The 22,160-nt window shown below is 41.9% G+C and overlaps 1 protein-coding gene across 1 annotated transcript in view; it reads right to left on the bottom strand.

Annotated features, from left to right (window-relative positions):
* LOC128689724 (ADAMTS-like protein 4) overlaps positions 1–22,160 on the bottom strand; it is a 70,497-nt gene that overhangs the window by 10,542 nt on the left and 37,795 nt on the right. The window contains exons 2-6 of the mRNA XM_053778127.2: positions 6,748–6,940; positions 6,113–6,282; positions 4,974–5,346; positions 3,799–3,922; positions 2,818–3,031 (exon numbers count right to left, since the gene is read on the bottom strand). Coding sequence (XP_053634102.1) covers positions 2,818–3,031; positions 3,799–3,922; positions 4,974–5,346; positions 6,113–6,282; positions 6,748–6,940 — 1,074 coding nt within the window. The remainder of the gene's footprint in view (positions 1–2,817; positions 3,032–3,798; positions 3,923–4,973; positions 5,347–6,112; positions 6,283–6,747; positions 6,941–22,160) is intronic.

Genomic DNA, 22,160 nt, shown 5'->3' with positions numbered 1-22,160 from the left:
AGTTTCTCCAATTCACCTTTGGTACATATTTAATATAAATGTGGTGAGTTCCTATATGTTCGATATAATATACTGAAGAAATGTGGCTTGTTTTTATCGATATATGCAGGGAATGATGATGGTAGCTGATACATGATGTGTACAGGTGTTGTTCGGAGCCAAACCAATCCTATACACACATTAGCATATCAACAAGCAAGTGTAACCTATGGTACAGTTTTGTAAGAAAATGAGGCTTATTTTTTTCTAATGTTAGTAAGTGATGGTTATGGTAGCTGATACTGCCTGTTACATACTCGTATAGGCACTGTATAATGCCCCATCAGCCTTCTTCTTCTTGATTCGCCGGTACTCTCCCGGCCCGGGCCTTTTCCAAGTGGTGGCCCGGTCTTGGCTTCCTGTCTCGGGAGTATCTCAGACTAATGTCTCCCATGGGAGGAGACACAAGTACCTCCTCATCGTTGGGACCAACTATCCCCAGGCCTAGCCACATTCCCCGCCCTCACGGGGTTTGTAGGGAGAAGCTAGGCCTCTCTGGTCTGCCATCCCCGCCCCAAGGGGGCTAATGGGAATGGCAGTCTTGTGAGCTGCAAGCTCTGGCTCAGGCACCTACCCTACCCTAGAAGAGCTGGGCATGGTGTCGATGCCCCCATCAGCCCTCTCAACAAATTTCCAGTTCGACAAGTAACATCAATATTTTTAGAAATGGATTATTATTATTATTATTATTATTATTATTATTATTATTATTATTATTATTATTATTATTATTGGGAGCGCTAAACCCGTAGAATTATACAGCTTTAGAAATGGAATTATTTAATATTTTTGACGAATTACCTGGAGTTTACCTGGAGAGAGTTCCGGGGGTCAACGCCCCCGCGGCCCGGTCTGTGACCAGGCCTCCTGGTGGATCAGAGCCTGATCAACCAGGCTGTTGCTGCTGGCTGCACGCAAACCAACGTACGAGCCACAGCCCGGCTGGTCAGGAACCGACTTTAGGTGCTTGTCCAGTGCCAGCTTGAAGACTGCCAGGGGTCTGTTGGTAATCCCCCTTATGTATGCTGGGAGGCAGTTGAACAGTCTCGGGCCCCTGACACTTATTGTATGGTCTCTTAACGTGCTAGTGACACCCCTGCTTTTCATTGGGGGGATGTTGCATCGTCTGCCAAGTCTTTTGCTTTCGTAGTGAATGATTTTCGTGTGCAAGTTCGGTACTAGTCCCTCTAGGATTTTCCAGGTGTATATAATCATGTATCTCTCCCGCCTGCGTTCCAGGGAATACAGGTTCAGGAACCTCAAGCGCTCCCAGTAATTGAGGTGTTTTATCTCCGTTATGCGCGCCGTGAAGGTTCTCTGTACATTTTCTAGGTCAGCAATTTCACCTGCCTTGAAAGGTGCTGTCAGTGTGCAGCAATATTCCAGCCTAGATAGAACAAGTGACCTGAAGAGTGTCATCATGGGCTTGGCCTCCCTAGTTTTGAAGGTTCTCATTATCCATCCTGTCATTTTTCTAGCAGATGCGATTGATACAATGTTATGGTCCTTGAAGGTGAGATCCTCCGACATGATCACTCCCAGGTCTTTGACGTTGGTGTTTCGCTCTATTTTGTGGCCAGAATTTGTTTTGTACTATGATGAAGATTTAATTTCCTCGTGTTTACCATATCTGAGTAATTGAAATTTCTCATCGTTGAACTTCATATTGTTTTCTGCAGCCCACTGAAAGATTCGGTTGATGTCCTCCTGGAGCCTTGCAGTGTCTGCAATGGAAGACACTGTCATGCAGATTCGGGTGTCATCTGCAAAGGAAGACACGGTGCTGTGGCTGACATCCTTGTCTATGTCGGATATGAGGATGAGGAACAAGATGGGAGCGAGTACTGTGCCTTGTGGAACAGAGCTTTTCACCGTAGCTGCCTCGGACTTTACTCTGTTGACGACTACTCTCTGTGTTCTGTTAGTGAGGAAATTATAGATCCATCGACCGACTTTTCCTGTTATCCCTTTAGCACGCATTTTGTGCGCTATTACGCCATGGTCACACTTGTCGAAGGCTTTTGCAAAGTCTGTATATATTACATCTGCATTCTTTTTATCTTCTAGTGCATTTAGGACCTTGTCGTAGTGATCCAATAGTTGAGACAGACAGGAGCGACCTGTTCTAAACCCATGTTGCCCTGGGTTGTGTAACTGATGGGTTTCTAGATGGGTGGTGATCTTGCTTCTTAGGACCCTTTCAAAGATTTTTATGATATGGGATGTTAGTGCTATTGGTCTGTAGTTCTTTGCTGTTGCTTTACTGCCCCCTTTGTGGAGTGGGGCTATGTCTGTTGTTTTTAGTAACTGTGGGACGACCCCCGTGTCCATGCTCCCTCTCCATAGGATGGAAAAGGCTCGTGATAGGGGCTTCTTGCATTCTTGATGAACACGGAGTTCCATGAGTCTGGCCCTGGGGCAGAGTGCATGGGCATGTCATTTATCGCCTGTTCGAAGTCATTTGGCGTCAGGATAACATCGGATAGGCTTGTGTTAATCAAATTTTGTGGCGAAACTTTTAACAGGGTTTTCTCGAAATGACAGGAACGTAACTCTATGCTTTCTATATGTTCTTTAGATTGCTTAGCACGATCTCGTGTAAAATGCCGAGTTATTCGAGCGTCTACTGCCTAGATGTGTGAATATACAAGAGTTTATGCTTAAATTTTCATTTTTGTATAATAGAAAACGTTTCAAAAGAAAATGGACTTTCAACAGATTTGGCTAACTACGTTATTAAGTCATTGGTAACCTTTTTATTTTTCGTGTATGGCTCACCTGTGTCCAAGCAGTGACCTCCCATCTTGAACATGGGGCAAGGATGCACGGCTGCGTGAGGGGCACCATGGTTGCTCTGGAGGGAGGGGGGCAAGTGGCGGGCGGGACAGCACGGACGAGCGTGGGCGTGACCTCCTGTACACACGCCCACGTCCTGGTCATGATCCCAGTTCCACAGGTGGTGGAACACTGTGACCACTCCCCCAGCTGCCACCTGAGAAGAACCACACCGTAGTCAGGTAACATCTCGAGGAAGTCTTGAAAAAAGTGTTGCTTAAGACTGGGTAACTAGTTTCTTGAGTTAGTAAGTTTATTTAGGTAAAGGTACACATAAATACAGTTACACAGATAATCATACTTAGTAACATATGTGTAAATTACTTAGGATAACCCAAAAACTGAACGAAAAATATTCGTAGGTAATAGTACAAAATAGTGCACAATGGGAAAGAGCATGTATAATGCGTCATCTATGAACTTTCCTGTCATACCTGCCATGTACATCAATCCTACCATATAGATCAATCCATCATGGTATTCTGAAGAATGTGCTCGATCATTAAAATTAAGCATCAGTTCATTTTGCCAGCTCCTGGGTGAGTGAAAGCTAGTTCAACTCACAACTGAACGACTCGGGTTTGAAACTAGCACAAGTGGAAACGTTGGTCATGTTTCCTAGCGTCTTTTACCTGGGTATTGTCGAATACTGTGAGTAGCATAATGGGAAGAGGCTCGAAGTACCTCGACGGAAATAAGCCAGACTTAAGTGACTTTCTCTGGCTAACCCTCCCTGTTAATAATACAAGTAAAGTCTTTATCGTATCTCTAACCTGCCAAAATTATATATGAAGCAAGTGACAGTAATCTAGCTCGTCTTAACTTTCATCATCAATTTTTATTATTAAGAGCAGTAATAATACTAAGAAGAATACGGTGATAAAAATGTTTCTGTGTACGAACCTGGACTATGGTGTTACTTACGTGGGCGGGCAGGGACGAGGGTTACAGTTAACTGTCTGTGGAGGTGGTTTAGGTGCCTGGCACATCTCCTCCTGCATGACGGCTCCACCCAAGCCAGTGCAGATGTATACCGTCTGCTGCTGCCCTGGGGAGAAGGAGGCCGGTGAGAGTGAGGCAGCTCCAGAGAGTACAGGATACAATCAGAGAACACCGTGTCAACATCCGTAGTTCCAAACTTCAACATACTACCAATAGATTCCAGAAATATTGCTGGAACGAAGATAGTTTCAAGAAGTTGGACAGCTTCCTGTTATAAGTGCCGGATCAATTGATCTCTGATGGCTCTATGGGACTGTGGGCCACGAGTACAAACAGCCTGATTGACCAAATGGTCAAGCGGTGAACCTGGTCTCAGGTCGGGCTGCTGGGGTTGGAAGAGTTCTCGAAACCGGTCACAGGTAAGAGCTAGGCTTGAAGAAGCAGGTAAGAGTGAGGCAGCAGCAGAATGTGTGAATCACGACTTAATGTCCAGGTCGAAGAGATAGAGTGACGGAAGCATCGTCAACCCTCCTCTTTCCAGAAACAGCCACAATATCATGTCTTGGAAAAAATCATCAGCTAATTCACGAACTTGAAATGAAAATTAGACGATATATCGGTGTGTTTTATACCACTGGGAGAAGATGGAAATCAAGAGAAGACCTTGGAGCACCGTTCACTCTTCATTTCTAATTCATAGGTTAGGGGATTACCAACAGACCCCTGGCAGTCTTCAAGCTGGCACTGGACAAGCACCTAAAGTCGGTTCCTGATCAGCCGGGCTGTGGCTCGTACGTTGGTTTGCGTGCAGCCAGCAGTAACAGCCTGGTTGATCAGGCTCTGATCCACCAGGAGGCCTGGTCACAGACCGGGCCACGGGGGCGTTGACCCCCGGAACTCTCTCCAGGTAAACTCCAGGTAGTTATAAAGTGTACCACATGCAGAATAAACCCTCCAGGAGGCGCCTTGAAGCTGGTGAAGTGCTCTTGATACATGAACCTGGAGCTACCCTTCACTTTCCTTGGATCAATATAATTACCCCTTATTGCCCAGGAGTTGTATGACCTCTACAGAATTAGCACTTCCCCGTGGATATAATAACAGAGACAGACACAATCACACACTTGCGCTCTCACCTGCTAGAGTAACACACTGACCTCCGCCGCAGGTCCGGGAACATGGCGTGAATTTCCACACCTTCCAGGTGGGTGTGGCGGTGTCGGGGGCGCCCGGGAGACCCACACCGTCCACGCTATTATCGATGACGTACCCAACGGAGCCCTGGATGGCGGGGGACAAACCTAAGCGGTTGTCGAGGGTGGTGGAGTAATCACCAGCCGCTAGGCCGCCCTCGCCCTGCGTCGAGGCCAAGTAGGCTGGCAGCACGTTTTGAAGGGTTGACTGTCCTCGTTGGGGATACCCCCGCCCCCGCCCCCGCCCACGCCCTTGTAAGGTCGGAGGCGGGTAGGGAGGACCCATTGGATGCCAATATTCGTATCTCACTCCCTGGTTGGTAGACTGGTAGATTATCTGTTAAAAGAATTGTTAATGTAAGACTAACACCATGATTTTGGAAAGTGATCAAAATTACCTTAATTATGTATACTGCAAGAATCTTTCATATAACCTGATAATTTACATATACTGAATATATATATACGTATGTGTGATTTATTGAATCCTTAGATTAAATGTTCGTTTTATTGCATCCTCCATGCATGCTTCCTTGTTAAAAGAGGATGCCTTGATGCTGACGAAATGCTTTTGATTTATGGAATTTGAGCTCTCCTTCCTGGGTCGACCTGATTACCCATGCAAGTACCTTTCTCTAGTTATTAAAGTAGGAGTCTCTGTCCCGCCGTATCAAAAGATTTTACTGCATTCCAGGAATATGTAGATCACACATATCTCTGCTTTACTCTCTGATCTCTGTTAGTCTGTCAAGTGTTTATAAACAGTAGAAGTCACTACCTTCCATTTCTGAATCTATTCTAAAATTCTGTAAGGAATTTGTAGCCAGCACCAATACTCTGTAATCACCAACACCACCACCGCCACTCGCTACTACCATCAACCACATGCACAACACCCAAACAATACCAACCCCCTCCCACACCACCAATGTAACAGATGACTCCCACCAAAATTAAACATCGCAACCACACATGCCAACACCACCACCACCACCACCACCACCACCACCACCACCACCACCACCACCACCACCACCACCACTATACCAGATGACCAATACCTCCACCAACACCCACCACCCCTAACACCCACGACAACTTACCATAATGTCTATCGCCTTGGAGAGCGGGCCTGGTGCCTGGATGACCTCACCACCGTCAGTAAGTGTACGTGGTCTGCTGTAGAAGAAGCCAGTACCCGCCCCCATGTACCGCCCAGGGGGAACCACAGCCCAGTTGCCATTGATGATGTACCCATGATCCGTCCTCACCGCTGCCAGGGAGAGACAGCAAGAGAAACTCAGTGGGCAGTAAGATTTTCTAATAAAGAGACGGAGACAAAAACACAGAGTGAACATTTATCAAGGGTTCCAGGGGACTCTGACCCATAAACAAAATAAAGCAGATACTATATAATAAAGTGCCCGATGAAGGGATTAGACTACATACAAAATAGGAAACTACAAACTAAGTTCCACATGGGCGTTGGATTTCGCGAGCAGGAAGGGTATATATACCCTTCTTTCCCACAGCATTTACTATAAGAAGAGGGAGAAATAAATATAAAAGGTAGGAAGGGCGCACTCTACTTACCTTCAAAACGTCGATTAAAAAAAATGAAAGCACCGTCTTGCCTAACATTCACGGCCAGGACTTTAAAATAATGGGGTTAGAGCTTGTTTTTTTTAATATAATAATCATACAGTCTACGCTATTTAGCAAGGTTCTCAAGACTGACCTAGGTAGTTCGAAGAGGCTCTGAGTTCTGTGACAGTAAGGTTGCAGGCCTGCGGCGGGACTCGAGCTATCAGGTTGTATCCGACGGGGAGTGTAGGCCGGGTGAAGAGTCCAGTCACCTTTCTGCAGGGAGATGACAGGCACGGGAGACACTCCTCCGCCACGCCCACGCCCACACACGCCCAAACCGCCACCTGCGAATATATAAGACCACGCCTGGTCAAGATCACTACAATGAAAATGCTGTGTTCTTGCCAGGGGAAAGCTAAGCGTTAAATGTTGTCATCTTAAATACAGAGGAAACAGAAAATAAGACAGGCGCGTGTAGGAACAAAGACGATAGCAAGGCAGAGCTCTATGCTTCGCTGTTTCGTTCTTCTGTTGTGCAAAGCTCTTGTGTGGAACAAACTACTTACTCGTCTGTACTCACATATTTCTTCATGCTTAGTTTCTGGTTACAAGAATCGAGTGCTTGTTCCTGGTCCTGCCTCTTAATTATTCACACTCACGCTATTCGGAGCGGATTGGACCCTAGCAAACCTCCTAAAACTACCTATGCTAACCAGTTACCTTTCACCAGTTCCCTTTCCGGATCGTTCCACATTCAAACCACCCTAAGAGTGAAAATGTACTTGCTGACGTCTTTGTCTCATTTGTGTCGTTCTCTTCCATTTACGATCTCTTGTGACAGCCCTTCATTTCAGAATTTTCTATAAGCACTCTGGCGTTCTATGCGTTCATATAAATTCACTTATTCGTAAAGAACATCAACGTAAAAAAATCATTGAGCACTCTGCGCCGGTCCCTGCTAGCAGATGCAAATTGCAATACGCGATGGACAATGACACTAAGAAATATATATATATATATATTTTTTTTTTGGCTGGTGGGTCGCTGGGCAGCGCCACTCATCCTGTTAGTAAATATAAAATTTACTCACGCTAACATTTTTGAGGTAATTCTGTAAAATCTAATGTACCATTAATGCTCGCCTGCATCTTTGTACCCTAAAAACTATTATATATATTTATAATACTGTCTCTAAAATCAGCTCATCTTAACACAAGATTGTATACACCGAGAGTGGTATGTATCTTACTGCGTATACACTGAGAGTTTGCTTTAATTCCTGTTTTAAGGATTAAAGTAGTAATGAACAGGTACCTGACTGCCTTAATTAACGACTCTCTCTCTCTCTCATTAGTCACTAGGCTGTAGTCTCTCTGTATTCACTAGACTGTAGTTTCTGTAGTCACTAGGCTGTAGTCTCTGTAGCCACTAAGCTGTAGTCTCTCTGTAGTCACTAGGCTATAGTTTCTGTAGTCACTAGGCTGTAGTCTTTTTATAGTCACTAGACTGTAGTTTATGTAGTCACTAGGCTGTAGTCTTTGTATTCACTAGGCTGTAGTTTCTCTGTGGTCACTAGGCTGTAGTTTCTCTGTAGTCACTAGGCTGTAGTCTCTCTGTAGTCACTAGACTGTAGTTTCTGTAGTCACTAGGCTGTAGTCTCTAGTCACTAGGCTGTAGTCTCTCTGTAGTCACTAGGCTGTAGTCTCTCTGTAGTCACTAGGCTGTAGTCTTTCTGTGGTCACTAGGTTGTAGTTTCTATGTAGTCACTAGGCTGTAGTCTCTCTGTAGTCACTAGGCTGTAGTCTCTCTGTAGTCACTAGGCTGTAGTCTCTCTATAGTCATCATAGCATTCCGCTCTACGCATGGATCATTTCACTTCAAATTGTTGACATTAAATTAGAGATACCAGATCCGTCCTTGAACTAAAAGATCATATGAGTAAAGCAACGCACATTAATTATTATTACCGTCATTATAAACGTAGATACCTATTACTCAACGCTGCAATGCTTCCAGCAAGCGCTGGAGTTTCTTGCACACAGGTCACGAGTGTTTTCTCACACAGGATATGACAATTCAGAAAGATTGGAGCTTTGTAAAAAACTTTTTTACCCCCTGGATGCGACCCACAAAAGTCGGCTAACACTCAGGTACCCACTTTTACTGCTAAAGTGGGTAGAGACAAGAGTGGGTGTTAGAAAACTTCTTTCGGTGCTTCTCCGTGCCAGGAAATCAAACTCGGGACCTTGTGATTAAGTAATGTAGCAGACAAGTGGGTGGGGAACAGCTGTGGCACAGTAAGAGGAAAGAGGGAGGGAGTAAGGCAGAGAGAGGGAGACAGAGACAGAGAGAGAGAGAGAGAGAGACGCAGGGAGGTAGAGGAGAAAAGAGTACATGGTGTAGAGGCTGATAGCAGAAGACTATTATGATCTTTGGTGAGGCTGTGTGCTAGGAGGGAGTAACTACAGTCTCGCTCTTGAAGGAAGAAGAGCCTAGGTGCTGGCGAAGGACTCTTGATTCAGAGGATAATGAGCTCTCCTTCCTCGGATTAAACCTAACTTTCTCTCATGTTCTGTGTGGTCCGTGATCAACTGGTGGTCATGTGTGGTCCATGACCAGCTTGTGGTCCTGGTGGGTTGTGAACTAACATCAGGGTTCCAATGACCACGGCAACCATCCATACTGCATCTAATTGAACGTAATACTTGTAAAGTGCTTGTCTAACAAGCTCTTAAACGAAGAATTGCCTTTGCGTTTACACCTTCACTGGACAAGGAGTGACGAAAATGAAAGAGGCATGGAAGGAGAAGAGAAAAGCGAGAGAAGGATGAAAGCAGGAGAGGAAATAAACGAAAATGGATGCATCAGCAGTGTGCTGACACCCTCTGTTCTATATTCTACATGACAGTTACAAAGAGGGAACAAAAGCTAGTTGTTTCCTTGTCATATTCTGTCACGAAGGATAGAATTTACACAAGGCGTTGAAATTTGTTAGTTTGAGCTGGGAGACTTTAGTAGGATAAAGAGGAGGAGGAAAAGAGGAAGTGTGGGGGAAGGAATAGGGGAGGAGCGGGAAAAGAAGATAAGGAAGGGAAGAAAGGAAAGAGGGAAGCATGGAAGGAGAAGGAAGGAGTGGGGAAGATGAGCAGGAAATGCCAAGCTAAATATAACAACACTCCTTGTATGCCCAACAGGCATGTTGTCCTGTTTGTTGACAACTTTTGTTGTTCTGTTTGTTGACCACTTCTGTTGCTCTGAGTCAAATACCTAATTGTCCTGGATCGCGGGGCTGATTTTCCTGAATCGCTTGTTCACTCTTGCTCTCTTTCCTACTAATGAAAACACGTCAGATTCCTACATTAAAGCGAGACTGAATTTACGTTTGTAGATGAATGGTTCAGAGAACCGAAATGTTGATAAATTAGACACATGTACAACTCTTGGGTATCTTTATTGAGGAAACGTTTCGCCACACAGTGGCTTCATCAGTCCATACAAAGGAGAATCTTGAAGAACAGGAGGAGAATGAGGTAATCAGTCCCTCAACCTTGAGTCGATGTGGTCAGTCCATCAATCTCTATTCAAGATTGATGGACTGACCACATCGACTCAAGGTTGAGGGACTGATTACCTCATTCTCCTCCTGTTCTTCAAGATTCTCCTTTGTATGGACTGATGAAGCCACTGTGTGGCGAAACGTTTCCTCAATAAAGATACCCAAGAGTTGTACATGTGTCTAATTTATGAATTTACGTTACAACTCACACCACTTAGAAGACATATATATATATATATATATATATATATATATATATATATATATATATATATATATATATATATATATATATATATATATATATATATATATATATGTCGTGACGAATATGTAAAACTGGTCAATTAGCAAGAACTCATTTAAAATTAAGTCCTTTCTGAAATTTTCTCTTATACGTTTAAAGACATATTTTTTTCATCAATGTTAATGTAAAAATTTTTAATTTTGCACCAAAAGAATCTTAGAAAACTTACCTAACCTTATTATAACAATAGCAATTTATTTTAGCCTAACCCAACTAAATATATTTTAAATACGTTTACAAGAATTTAGTACTTAACAAACACAATAAAATATATTTTTTTCGTTAGGTTCAGAATGATTTTGGCGAAATTATTGCATACACAAATTTTCACTTGTCCTATATGGCAATATGAGCGTTGCTATTTAAGCCAAGATCGCAAGTTCTGCCTATTCGGCACGACATATATATATATATATATATATACATACATATATATATATATATATATATATATATATATATATATATATATATATATATATATATATATATATATATATATATATATCAGATATTTCGCCGTGAACAAGGCTGTCCTGCTACTTAACCCGTCATGTGACGGACGGTTCCTCCCAGTAGTACACTACACACTCATAATCACCAGAAGTCCCTCATCAGCGCCAAGTAAAGTGTTAACAGCGCAGGAAAATAAAAAAAAAACTACCCACCTCCCCTACACACGTTTTCTAGCTGCAGATTAAGAGACAGTTTTGTTCTAATTAGTAAGAAGAATGAGTATTTAAGAGAGGGTGGGGAAGGAAAGAGGTCATGGAAGGGATGAGAGATAGGAAGATGAAGAGACAAGAGGAGAAGGGGCAAAATATGAAGTGGTTCAAGTAGGGTAAATAAACAGAGGGAGATACGTAGTAAAGAGTTAAAACAGTAATTACGGAATACAAGGTAAAATCATGACAAGGTTAGATTAGGTAAGGTAAGGTAAGGTAAGGTTCGTCAGGAAACAGGAGAAGTGTTTCCTGACGCGGGTTTTAGTCAGATGATGACTCGCCGTTGGAGCTTTTGGCCATCTGACCGAGGCCTTCCGCTGGCTTACCGGTCCACCCCTCCTTAAAAATTATGGTTATACTTATAACCATATAGTTCCTCATGACAAGAGTAAAGTGAGATTGAGAGGAAGACGCAATGAGAAATGTGGGAAGTAAAGGAAAATGTAGGTAGCAGAGCAATGAGGAGGAGTAGGGAACAGCAAGAGACGAATGGAAGGGGAGGAGGAGGAGGCAGATTAAAAAAAAGGAAAGGGGAAGGGAAGGAAGAAGAGGAGAGAGGAAAAGAAAGGGGTTGAGTGAGGGAGAGAGGGAGGGAAAGACATGACGATGGGGGAGGCATTCCAGCATGCGTCTGGGCGGGGGTGCGCATGGCGATGCATGCAAGGGGGGGGGGAGCAGCGCCGCCCACATGCACATACAAGGAGCTGATGGTGACACGTTGATGGTTGGAGTGGGCGGCGGTGGCCGACACTTAGTTGTGACAGACGTAGACAGAGACACAAACACAGAGGGAAGACGGTAGGACAGACAGTGCCGGAAACCCACCCACCGACCTACCCACTTCCGTCCCAGCACATCACAGTACCTGTTGTGTACGAAACGTTGGACAGAACTGTAAACAATTGATGTCTTGCCTCGAATTCAAGCTCTTATTGAAGCATACTCATACACAAATGTATGTATGTATGTATGTATGTATGTATGTATGTATGTATATATATATATATATATATATATATATATATATATATATATATATATATATATATATATATATATATATATATATATATATATATATATATATATATATATATTGTATATAGCCTGAGCAGCCTAGGCTAACCTAACCCAGAGTGTTCTGATACCAGTGAAGGGTTCTTGATCAAAGATATTGGAGTAACCCTCTTCTTTTTTTTTTGGGGGGGGTCAAACTCGATTACCTTCCGTTTTCCATCTCGAATGGGTGATACTATCACCTATTCGAGCAGTGGATTTGTTACTCTAAATTTCCAAGCTTCCGTGCTATAAATAAATCTGCCGAATGATGTGTTAAATTACTTCATTATATCAAAATAAAATAAATTAGTGACTTATCTAAATTGAGATAAATACTAATAAGTGTAGACACTCTTGTGTAAGAGGCAGCGGCTGGGGCGGTGAGAGGCAGCCATGAGTCAGGTTCGAGTATCATTATAATTATCTGTTCCCTTCTTTGGCTCTGCCCGAACCTTCACCTTCACCTTAACCTTTGTTGTACCTCTTTCCAATAAGCGATTACCAACAGCGTCCCTGACCAAAGACCATAAGCATTTATCGAACGGAGGATCGAACCTCCAACACTCCTGACACTCGACGACCCGCATGGGTTAAGTGTATCATGAAATATAACATCTTCCCACCATAAAAATGATTTCCCTACATTGCTATTAGACACGGTCATTTCATTGAAGACATTGAAATGACCGTGGCTGGGAAGAACCCCGGTGAATATAAACAAAATTATAGGATAGCCCACTGCGAGAAGCGTGTGATAACTAAATTTGTAAACTCAAACCAAAACAGAACGACATGGCGGGGAACTTGTAGCTAGGAAACCAATGCATCACCACGCCGCTATTATCATGTCACAGAACAGACGATAAACAGCCCAGACGACTGTCAACGCCTTATACTGAAGATTGATGTGTTCTACGGTGTGTTCAACTCACTGTAATCCTACACAGCGGCCTGGAGGATACCATCAGCTGCCAGCAATTATGTACATGCAATGGGTCCCACCGGACACTTTGGAAAGTGTAGTGAGAGATGAGTATACTAGTACGCTTGCAAATATATCTTCTTGTAAACCTGCCAGTGTCTGGTGGTGATAGTGACTGAATGTGAAGTATCAAAGGTGTTACACGTTAGATGTGAACCAATCTCTTCATGGATCTATCTACTCTAAAGGAATCAAGGCTGTATCTTAGTACACACCGATGCATGCGCTCGTTCACTTATCCACCGAGATACGATCTTCTTTTCCGATCCATTTCCCTTGCAGTCTCTCTCTCTCTCTCTCTCTCTCTCTCTCTCTCTCTCTCTCTCTCTCTCTCTCTCTCTCTCTCTCTCTCTCTCTCTCTCATGACCAACTTTGATATTTTATTATATTAAACATGCTCGTGAATTGTTCCTCGTTTTCGTTTTCGCTCTACTCTATCGCCGTTTCTTAGTCTCACCCTTTCATAATCTTAAATATTTATCCTTAAGAATATTTTATCAGATACTCTCTTCCCCCACCCTTTTCTTAATCCATCTCTCCTTTCTTCATGTCTCCTTTGGGGTATATATAGCATGAGATATTAACAGAGTGGCTAAGAGCCACAAATACATTTGTATCGAATAAATTTTAACGACGTTTCGCAAACATAGTGGGATTTATTAAGACTTGATTGTTGAAAATGGTATGAAATGCCGACAAGTTAAGACACGTGTGCAACAGTTGGGTATCCAGCTGATGTGCATGTGTCTTAATCTTCAAGACTTGATCAAGGCAGCATTCCTTTCTCGTCAGTCAGACTTGATAAAGCGCACTCTGTGGTTGTATTGTTGTCAGTAAATGATTCTACGTAACTGCAGTTGTATCATAATTACAGTTGTATCTGCTACGTCTCCTTCAGGATGCTGTTGCTTCACGTACAAAGCTGCACGTGCACAGCCGTACGTGGTGTCTTCTGCCCACCCAGGATAACAGAGCTGAATTATGCACGGCTGACGTGTGTTTATCTTCATTATTCCAGTATTCATTCTGACCTCACGTACCCGCCCACTACACGACCCTTCCTGACCTCACGTACTCGCCCACCACACTTACCCGTCAAACGCATGTTTCGCTCAAGTGAGCTTCATTGGACAACGTTTCTCTCAAGCAAGCTTTGTATGCACCTAGTACACATTCATCCACACAAGGCAAGCCACGATGGTATAGTTGCCTTTGTCCGCTGTCAGCGGTGACCAGAATTATCTAGTGAAGGTATGTAAGGACTCCGATGGAAATAATTCAGACTTTTTTGGGTTGTTCTAGATAATTTACACTATTTATGGTATTTATGTGTACCTGTGCCTAAATAAACTTACTTCCTTATTTACTAACTCGAGATCGTCTGGTGATCGATAGATTTGTTGTGGCACTCTGACTTTTCAGGGAAAAGTTTGGCTGAATGTTTTGCTTGCTTTGTCGAGGTAATCGTTCCACCCCACAAGAATATACTAAATACACCTTGAGGTGTATGTCTTTGTGTGTATACGCTTAGAGTCTACTTCAATGTTATTTGACTGGTGGTGAAAAGGCGATATGCAACCTTAATGATCCTCGTGCAGTCGATGGACTCTAAACCTCCCATTAACCAACCAACAAGAACAAGGATACATACACCGTGAGGTGTATGTCTTTCAGTGTATACATGCTGAGAGTTTAATTTAATCCCTATATTTTATGGATTAAATTATTATTAAAGGTTAGTGACCCTTAATGACCCTCGTGTAATGGATAGCCTTTAAACTCCCATTAACCAACTAACGCTTCCACCCACTCAGACTCTCTCAGACCATTGTAGCCTCCACTTCTGTGTAAGGTTAGGCAAAAGGACATAGATGCAACTAATGTGACATTTTATTGTGGCAACGTATTCCTCTCCAGGAGCTTTTGTCAAGGCGTTACTAACAATACAGGGTCACATGGAGGTATATATAGGTACAGAGTGAGGTGCAAAATTTAACATAATCGTTGCAGGTAGTAGCAATAGTAGTCCTTGCGGTGTAACGGTATGTATTCATTACCTTCATTCCCTTTAACTTGTGTTAAAAGACCTTGTGCATGAATAGTTAAGGTATTTAAGTACCACAAGTTATTACCGAGTCTAACCTCTCCTTGTTAAGTGTTGATTGACTCTTCCCTGCCGTGCTTATAACACGACCCTGAATGGCATCACAAGTACTGGACTGGAGTTCGTGAGCTTTACTAGATGACGTTTATCTTAAGAGTTTTATTGTACACTTTCGTTTAGGTTTTAGATGTAACTGGGCAACGTTTCGCTCAAGCGGGCGCTTCATCTAGTCAGACAGCAACCTCTCCTGATTGTCCTATGTTAATTTTCTTGCGAGGTTGACAGCTTTAGTTTACAGAAGTTTCCTGTGTTTGTACATATGCTAGTTTCTATATTTTAAGTTAGGTTAGGATAGGCTGAGTTAGGCAAAGTAGGGCTGTGTTGGGGTAGGTTAGGTCAGAAAAGGTTAGATTAGGTGAAGCTAAAATAGGTTAAGTTAGGTTTGGTTATACAAGCTTATAAAATGTATAATTTAATCGCAGCTAAAAGTAAACAGATGTGATGCGTCTGGCAACGCGGCGGCTGAGTGTAACCAGGCAACGTTGAGATCTGAAAGGGTGTCTCTATTTCTCTTTCTCTCTCTCTCTCTCACACACACACACACACACACACACACACTCTCTCTCTCTCACACACACACACACACACACACACACACACACACACACACACACACACTAAGAACTCACATTATGCACGGCTCTCATGAGCAATTATTGTCATCAACATGTGTAAAAAAACATGCTGTACATAGCTAGTGTTGATATTGTTGCTGCTGGTGCTGCTAGTGGTGCTACTGGTGCTAGTGCTGCTAGTGGTACTACTGCTGCTAGTGCTGCTGGTACTGCTAGTGGGGGTGGTGGTGGTGCTGAGGCACTAGTGTTGCTGGTGGTGCTAGTGGTACTAGTGCTGCTAGTACTGCTAGTGGGGGTGGTGGTGGTGCTGAGGCACTAGTGTTGCTGATGGAGGCGGTGCTAGTGGTACTAGTGCTGCTAGTGGTTTTGAAACTGGTATTAGTGCAGTTGCTGGTGCTGCTGCTGTTAGTAGGGGGTGCTACTGGTCCTAGTGCTGATGGTGCTACAAGTATTAATGCTGGTAAATAGAAGTACTGCCAGACGAGGGTAAATACAAAGTCCCATCCGCAGAGAGGTGTCTAATACAGCTACTGAGTCAACAAGAGCTACCGGGTTCATACAAGTCAACACGAGCTACTGTATATATACAATTAGTACGATTTACTGGGTTAATACAAGACAACACCGGGTTATTCCTAGCACTCGACTGATAGTGACCGGTGTCATGAGACACAGCGGGTGTCTCATGACACCGGTTTTAGTCAGCAGACAAGTAAGGATGAATCCACGTGTCCTGTCCTATTCAGATACATAAGATTACAATCCTAGTTGTTCGTAAAACGTCTAGTGTATTCTACGCTGTTTTCCCAACATTGTCTTGAATATCCTACTTTTTTTTCCAACTTAAGGACGCAGTTTAATAGGGGTTCAATCCCACAGGTGGTTAGTGATGTATAGAGAAGTTTTCTCATACCTGTTGCTCCTGTTCACTTAGCTGTAAATAGGTACCTGGGTGCTCGTCGACTGTTGTGAGTTGCATCCTGGGGGCGGTAGCATACTTAAATATTGCTTGGCGTAAAAATGAGCTGTGGCAGGATAACTCCTGGCCTGTAAATTACTGGGGCAGGATAACAGCTATTGAGGTAGGATAACAGGTATTAGCCTGCCAGTGAGCTCTTAAACTGTAAATGAGCTTAAGGGGGTATAATTCCCATGTGTAAACTTAACAATGTCAATAACAAGGATAGTAAAGTCAAAGTAACGCTTATTGAGCCGAGTCAAGTTAGGACTCCACCTTAGGAACGCCTGACTCAAGCTTCACTCTCTGGGAGGAATGGTAGAGACATAAATTTACGTCATTTGAAGGATTTCACAACTTTTTTCCCCTTAAAGATAAGATTTTTGTCGCTTCCTAGAAGATGAGGGTGAGGAAGAGGGGTTGGGGAGTAGGGATGATGGGAAAAGGAACAGAGAGAGAGAGGAATGGGTTATCTGTAGAAGGGGGTAAGGAGGGCTAGAGTGATGGAGGGGGAGGGGTGAGGTCGTTAGAGAGAAAGAGGGGTGAGGGGATTAAGGGGAAAGGAGGAGTGATGAGCTAATCAAGACAGAGTGCAAGGCGACACCCAAAGCAACATTTCTCAGTTGCTTGTGTCATGGCAGCCTCTAGTTGTACCATCCTTCCTCACGCCCACCCATCTCAAGCCCATCTCACGCCCACCCACCGCACGCCCATTTCAGGTCCATCCCACCTCATGTATTCTATATTTCCTCTTGTTATAGCTATGGAGTTTTCTAGGCAATATTACAGCACTTATCAAAAAGGTTAGAAGAGAGAGACGATGTGTTTGTTTACGTGTTGCTACTATAGCAAGCTTTCTTAATACTGTTCCGTCTTTAGTATACAGTTCTCCATATATATTTTTCAAATTCTAGGTATTAGAACACTCCAGCTCCTCCGGGACTCTATCGAAATGTTAAGAAATGTTATATAGTGCTCTTTCGATACCCTTTTTACGTTCCAATTAATTTTAACCTCTTCTATTCTCTCCGTAATTATGAAATCTTGTTCTTCTTTTGATATTGTGGCATTCTGCTCTCCTGTTGCAATTATGATCTCCTCTTTTCCCTGCTCAGAGTGTTAAGCAATCTTATTTTTTTCCTCGTTTACTTTTGTAATAAGATGTGTGATTATCATCTTTCGTCTCTTCCTTGTGTGTGCCAACAATGGCATTTCCAGTGTTTTTACTCTTTCTTCATAATTCATATTTCTTAATTATGGGACCCATTTTCTTGTATGTTTTTACACTTGTTTACCTTTTTTTCCTAGGTGGGGTATCATGCTACAGCTGTATACTCTAGAATACTACGTTCGCCTAGTCTTCTTTATATGCTATAATACAGCTGCATAGCTCTAATTTTGAGTGCTTGTGTCATTTTATAGCTGCGTAGTTTTAGTTTTGAGTGTGTGTATCATTGTACAGCTGCATAGTTTTAGTTTTGAGTGTATCATTGTACAGCTGCATAGTTTTAGTTTTGAGTGCGTGTATCATTGTACAGCTGCATAGTTTTAGTTTTGAGTGTATCATTGTACAGCTGCATAGTTTTAGTTTTGAGTGTGTGTATCATTGTACAGCTGCATAGTTTTAGTTTTGAGTGTGTGTATCATTGTACAGCTTCATAGTTTTAGTTTTGAGCGTGTGTATCATTGTACAGCTTCATAGTTTTATTTTTGAGTGTGTGTATCATTGTACAGCTGCATAGTTTTAGTTTTGAGTGCGTGTATCATTGTACAGCTTCATAGTTTTATTTTTGAGTGTGTGTATCATTGTACAGCTGCATAGTTTTATTTTTGAGTGTGTGTATCATTGTACAGCTGCATAGTTTTATTTTTGAGTGTGTGTATCATTGTACAGCTGCATAGTTTTATTTTTGAGTGTGTGTATCATTGTACAGCTGCATAGTTTTAGTTTTGAGTGTGTGTATCATTGTACAGATGCATAGTTTTAGTTTTGAGCGTGTGAATCATTGTACAGATGCATAGTTTTATTTTTGAGTGTGTGTATCATTGTACAGCTGCATAGTTTTAGTTTTGAGCGTGTGAATCATTGTACAGATGCATAGTTTTATTTTTGAGTGTGTGTATCATTGTACCGCTGCATAGTTTTATTTTTGAGTGCGTGTATCATTGTACAGCTGCATAGTTTTAGTTTTGAGTGCGTGTATCATTGTACCGCTGCATAGTTTTATTTTTGAGTGCGTGTATCATTGTACAGCTGCATAGTTTTAGTTTTGAGTGCGTGTATCATTGTACAGCTGCATAGTTTTAGTTTTGAGTGCGTGTATCATTGTACAGCTGCATAGTTTTAGTTTTGAGTGTGCGTGTATCATTGTACAGCTGCATAGTTTTAGTTTTGAGTGCGTGTATCATTGTACAGCTGCATAGTTTTAGTTTTGAGTGCGTGTATCATTGTACAGCTGCATAGTTTTAGTTTTGAGTGCGTGTATCATTGTACAGCTGCATAGTTTTAGTTTTGAGTGTGTGTATCATTGTACAGCTGCATAGTTTTAGTTTTGAGTGCGTGTATCATTGTACAGCTGCATAGTTTTAGTTTTGAGTTTTGTGCGTGTATCATTGTACAGCTTCATAGTTTTAGTTTTGAGTGCGTGTATCATTGTACAGCTTCATAGTTTTAGTTTTGAGTGCGTGTATCATTGTACAGCTTCATAGTTTTAGTTTTGAGTGCGTGTATCATTGTACACCTGCATAGTTTTAGTTTTGAGTGCGTGTATCATTGTACAGCTTCATAGTTTTAGTTTTGAGTGTGTGTATCATTGTACAGCTGCATAGTTTTAGTTTTGAGTGCGTGTATCATTGTACAGCTGCATAGTTTTAGTTTTGAGTGCGTGTATCATTGTACAGCTGCATAGTTTTAGTTTTGAGTGTGTGTATCATTGTATCATTGTACAGCTGCATAGTTTTAGTTTTGAGTGTGTGTATCATTGTACAGCTGCATAGTTTTAGTTTTGAGTGCGTGTATCATTGTACAGCTGCATAGTTTTAGTTTTGAGTGCGTGTATCATTGTACAGCTGCATAGTTTTAGTTTTGAGTGCGTGTATCATTGTACAGCTGCATAGTTTTAGTTTTGAGTGCGTGTATCATTGTACAGCTGCATAGTTTTAGTTTTGAGTGTGTGTATCATTGTACAGCATAGTTTTAGTTTTGAGTGTGTGTATCATTGTACAGCTGCATAGTTTTAGTTTTGAGTGCGTGTATCATTGTACAGCTGCATAGTTTTAGTTTTGAGTGCGTGTATCATTGTACAGCTGCATAGTTTTAGTTTTGAGTGCGTGTATCATTGTACAGCTGCATAGTTTTAGTTTTGAGTGCGTGTATCATTGTACAGCTGCATAGTTTTAGTTTTGAGTGCGTGTATCATTGTACAGCTTCATAGTTTTAGTTTTGAGTGCGTGTATCATTGTACAGCTGCATAGTTTTAGTTTTGAGTGCGTGTATCATTGTACAGCTTCATAGTTTTATTTTTGAGTGTGTGTATCATTGTACAGCTGCATAGTTTTAGTTTTGAGTGCGTGTATCATTGTACAGCTGCATAGTTTTAGTTTTGAGTGTGTGTATCATTGTACAGCTGCATAGTTTTAGTTTTGAGTGCGTGTATCATTGTACAGCTGCATAGTTTTAGTTTTGAGTGCGTGTATCATTGTACAGCTTCATAGTTTTAGTTTTGAGTGCGTGTATCATTGTACAGCTTCATAGTTTTAGTTTTGAGTGCGTGTATCATTGTACAGCTTCATAGTTTTAGTTTTGAGTGCGTGTATCATTGTACAGCTGCATAGTTTTAGTTTTGAGTGCGTGTATCATTGTACAGCTTCATAGTTTTAGTTTTGAGTGTGTGTATCATTGTACAGCTGCATAGTTTTAGTTTTGAGTGCGTGTATCATTGTACAGCTGCATAGTTTTAGTTTTGAGTGTGTGTATCATTGTACAGCTGCATAGTTTTAGTTTTGAGTGTGTGTATCATTGTACAGCTGCATAGTTTTAGTTTTGAGTGTGTGTATCATTGTACAGCTGCATAGTTTTATTTTTGAGTGTGTGTATCATTGTACAGCTGCATAGTTTTATTTTTGAGTGCGTGTATCATTGTACAGCTGCATAGTTTTGGTTTTATTTTGTTAATTATATTTTCTTTCATTATCCATATATAAAAAAAATCGCTTTGAAGTTCACCAGGATAGCATAAGGGTTTCTCGCGACTGTATTTATGTGACCCCAGTAATGTATTTATGTGACCCCAGTAATGTATTTATGTGACCCCAGTAATGTATTTATGTGACCCCAGTAATGTATTTATGTGACCCCAGTAATGTATTTATGTGACCCCAGTAATGTATTTATGTGACCCCAGTAATGTATTTATGTGACCCCAGTAATGTATTTATGTGACCCCAGTAATGTATTTATGTGACCCCAGTAATGTATTTATGTGACCCCAGTAATGTATTTATGTGACCCCAGTAATGTATTTATGTGACCCCGGTAATGTATTTATGTGACCCCAGTAACATATTTATGTGACCCCAGTAATGTATTTATGTGACCCCGGTAATGTATTTATGTGACCCCAGTAATGTATTTATGTGACCCCAGTAATGTATTTATGTGACCCCGGTAATGTATTTATGTGACCCCAGTAACATATTTATGTGACCCCAGTAATGTATTTATGTGACCCCGGTAATGTATTTATGTGACCCCAGTAATGTATTTATGTGACCCCAGTAATGTATTTATGTGACCCCAGTAATGTATTTATGTGACCCCAGTAATGTATTTATGTGACCCCAGTAATGTATTTATGTGACCCCGGTAATGTATTTATGTGACCCCAGTAACATATTTATGTGACCCCAGTAATGTATTTATGTGACCCCGGTAATGTATTTATGTGACCCCAGTAATGTATTTATGTGACCTCGGTAATGTATTTATGTGACCCCAGTAACGTATTTATGTGAACCCAGTAATGTATTTATGTGACCCCGGTAATGTATTTATGTGACCCCAGTAATGTATTTATGTGACCCCAGTAATGTATTTATATGACCCCGGTAATGTATTTATGTGACCCCGGTAATGTATCTATGACCCCGGTAATGCATTTATGTGACCCCAGTAATGTATTTATGTGACCCCGGTAATGTATTTATGTGACCCCAGTAACGTATTTATGTGACCCCAGT

The sequence above is a fragment of the Cherax quadricarinatus genome, chromosome 22 (genome assembly GCF_038502225.1).
Source record: "Cherax quadricarinatus isolate ZL_2023a chromosome 22, ASM3850222v1, whole genome shotgun sequence".
In the NCBI taxonomy this organism is placed as follows: domain Eukaryota; kingdom Metazoa; phylum Arthropoda; class Malacostraca; order Decapoda; family Parastacidae; genus Cherax; species Cherax quadricarinatus.
The sequence above is the reverse complement of the archived record's forward strand: the minus strand, read 5'-3'. Positions and strand labels throughout refer to the sequence as shown.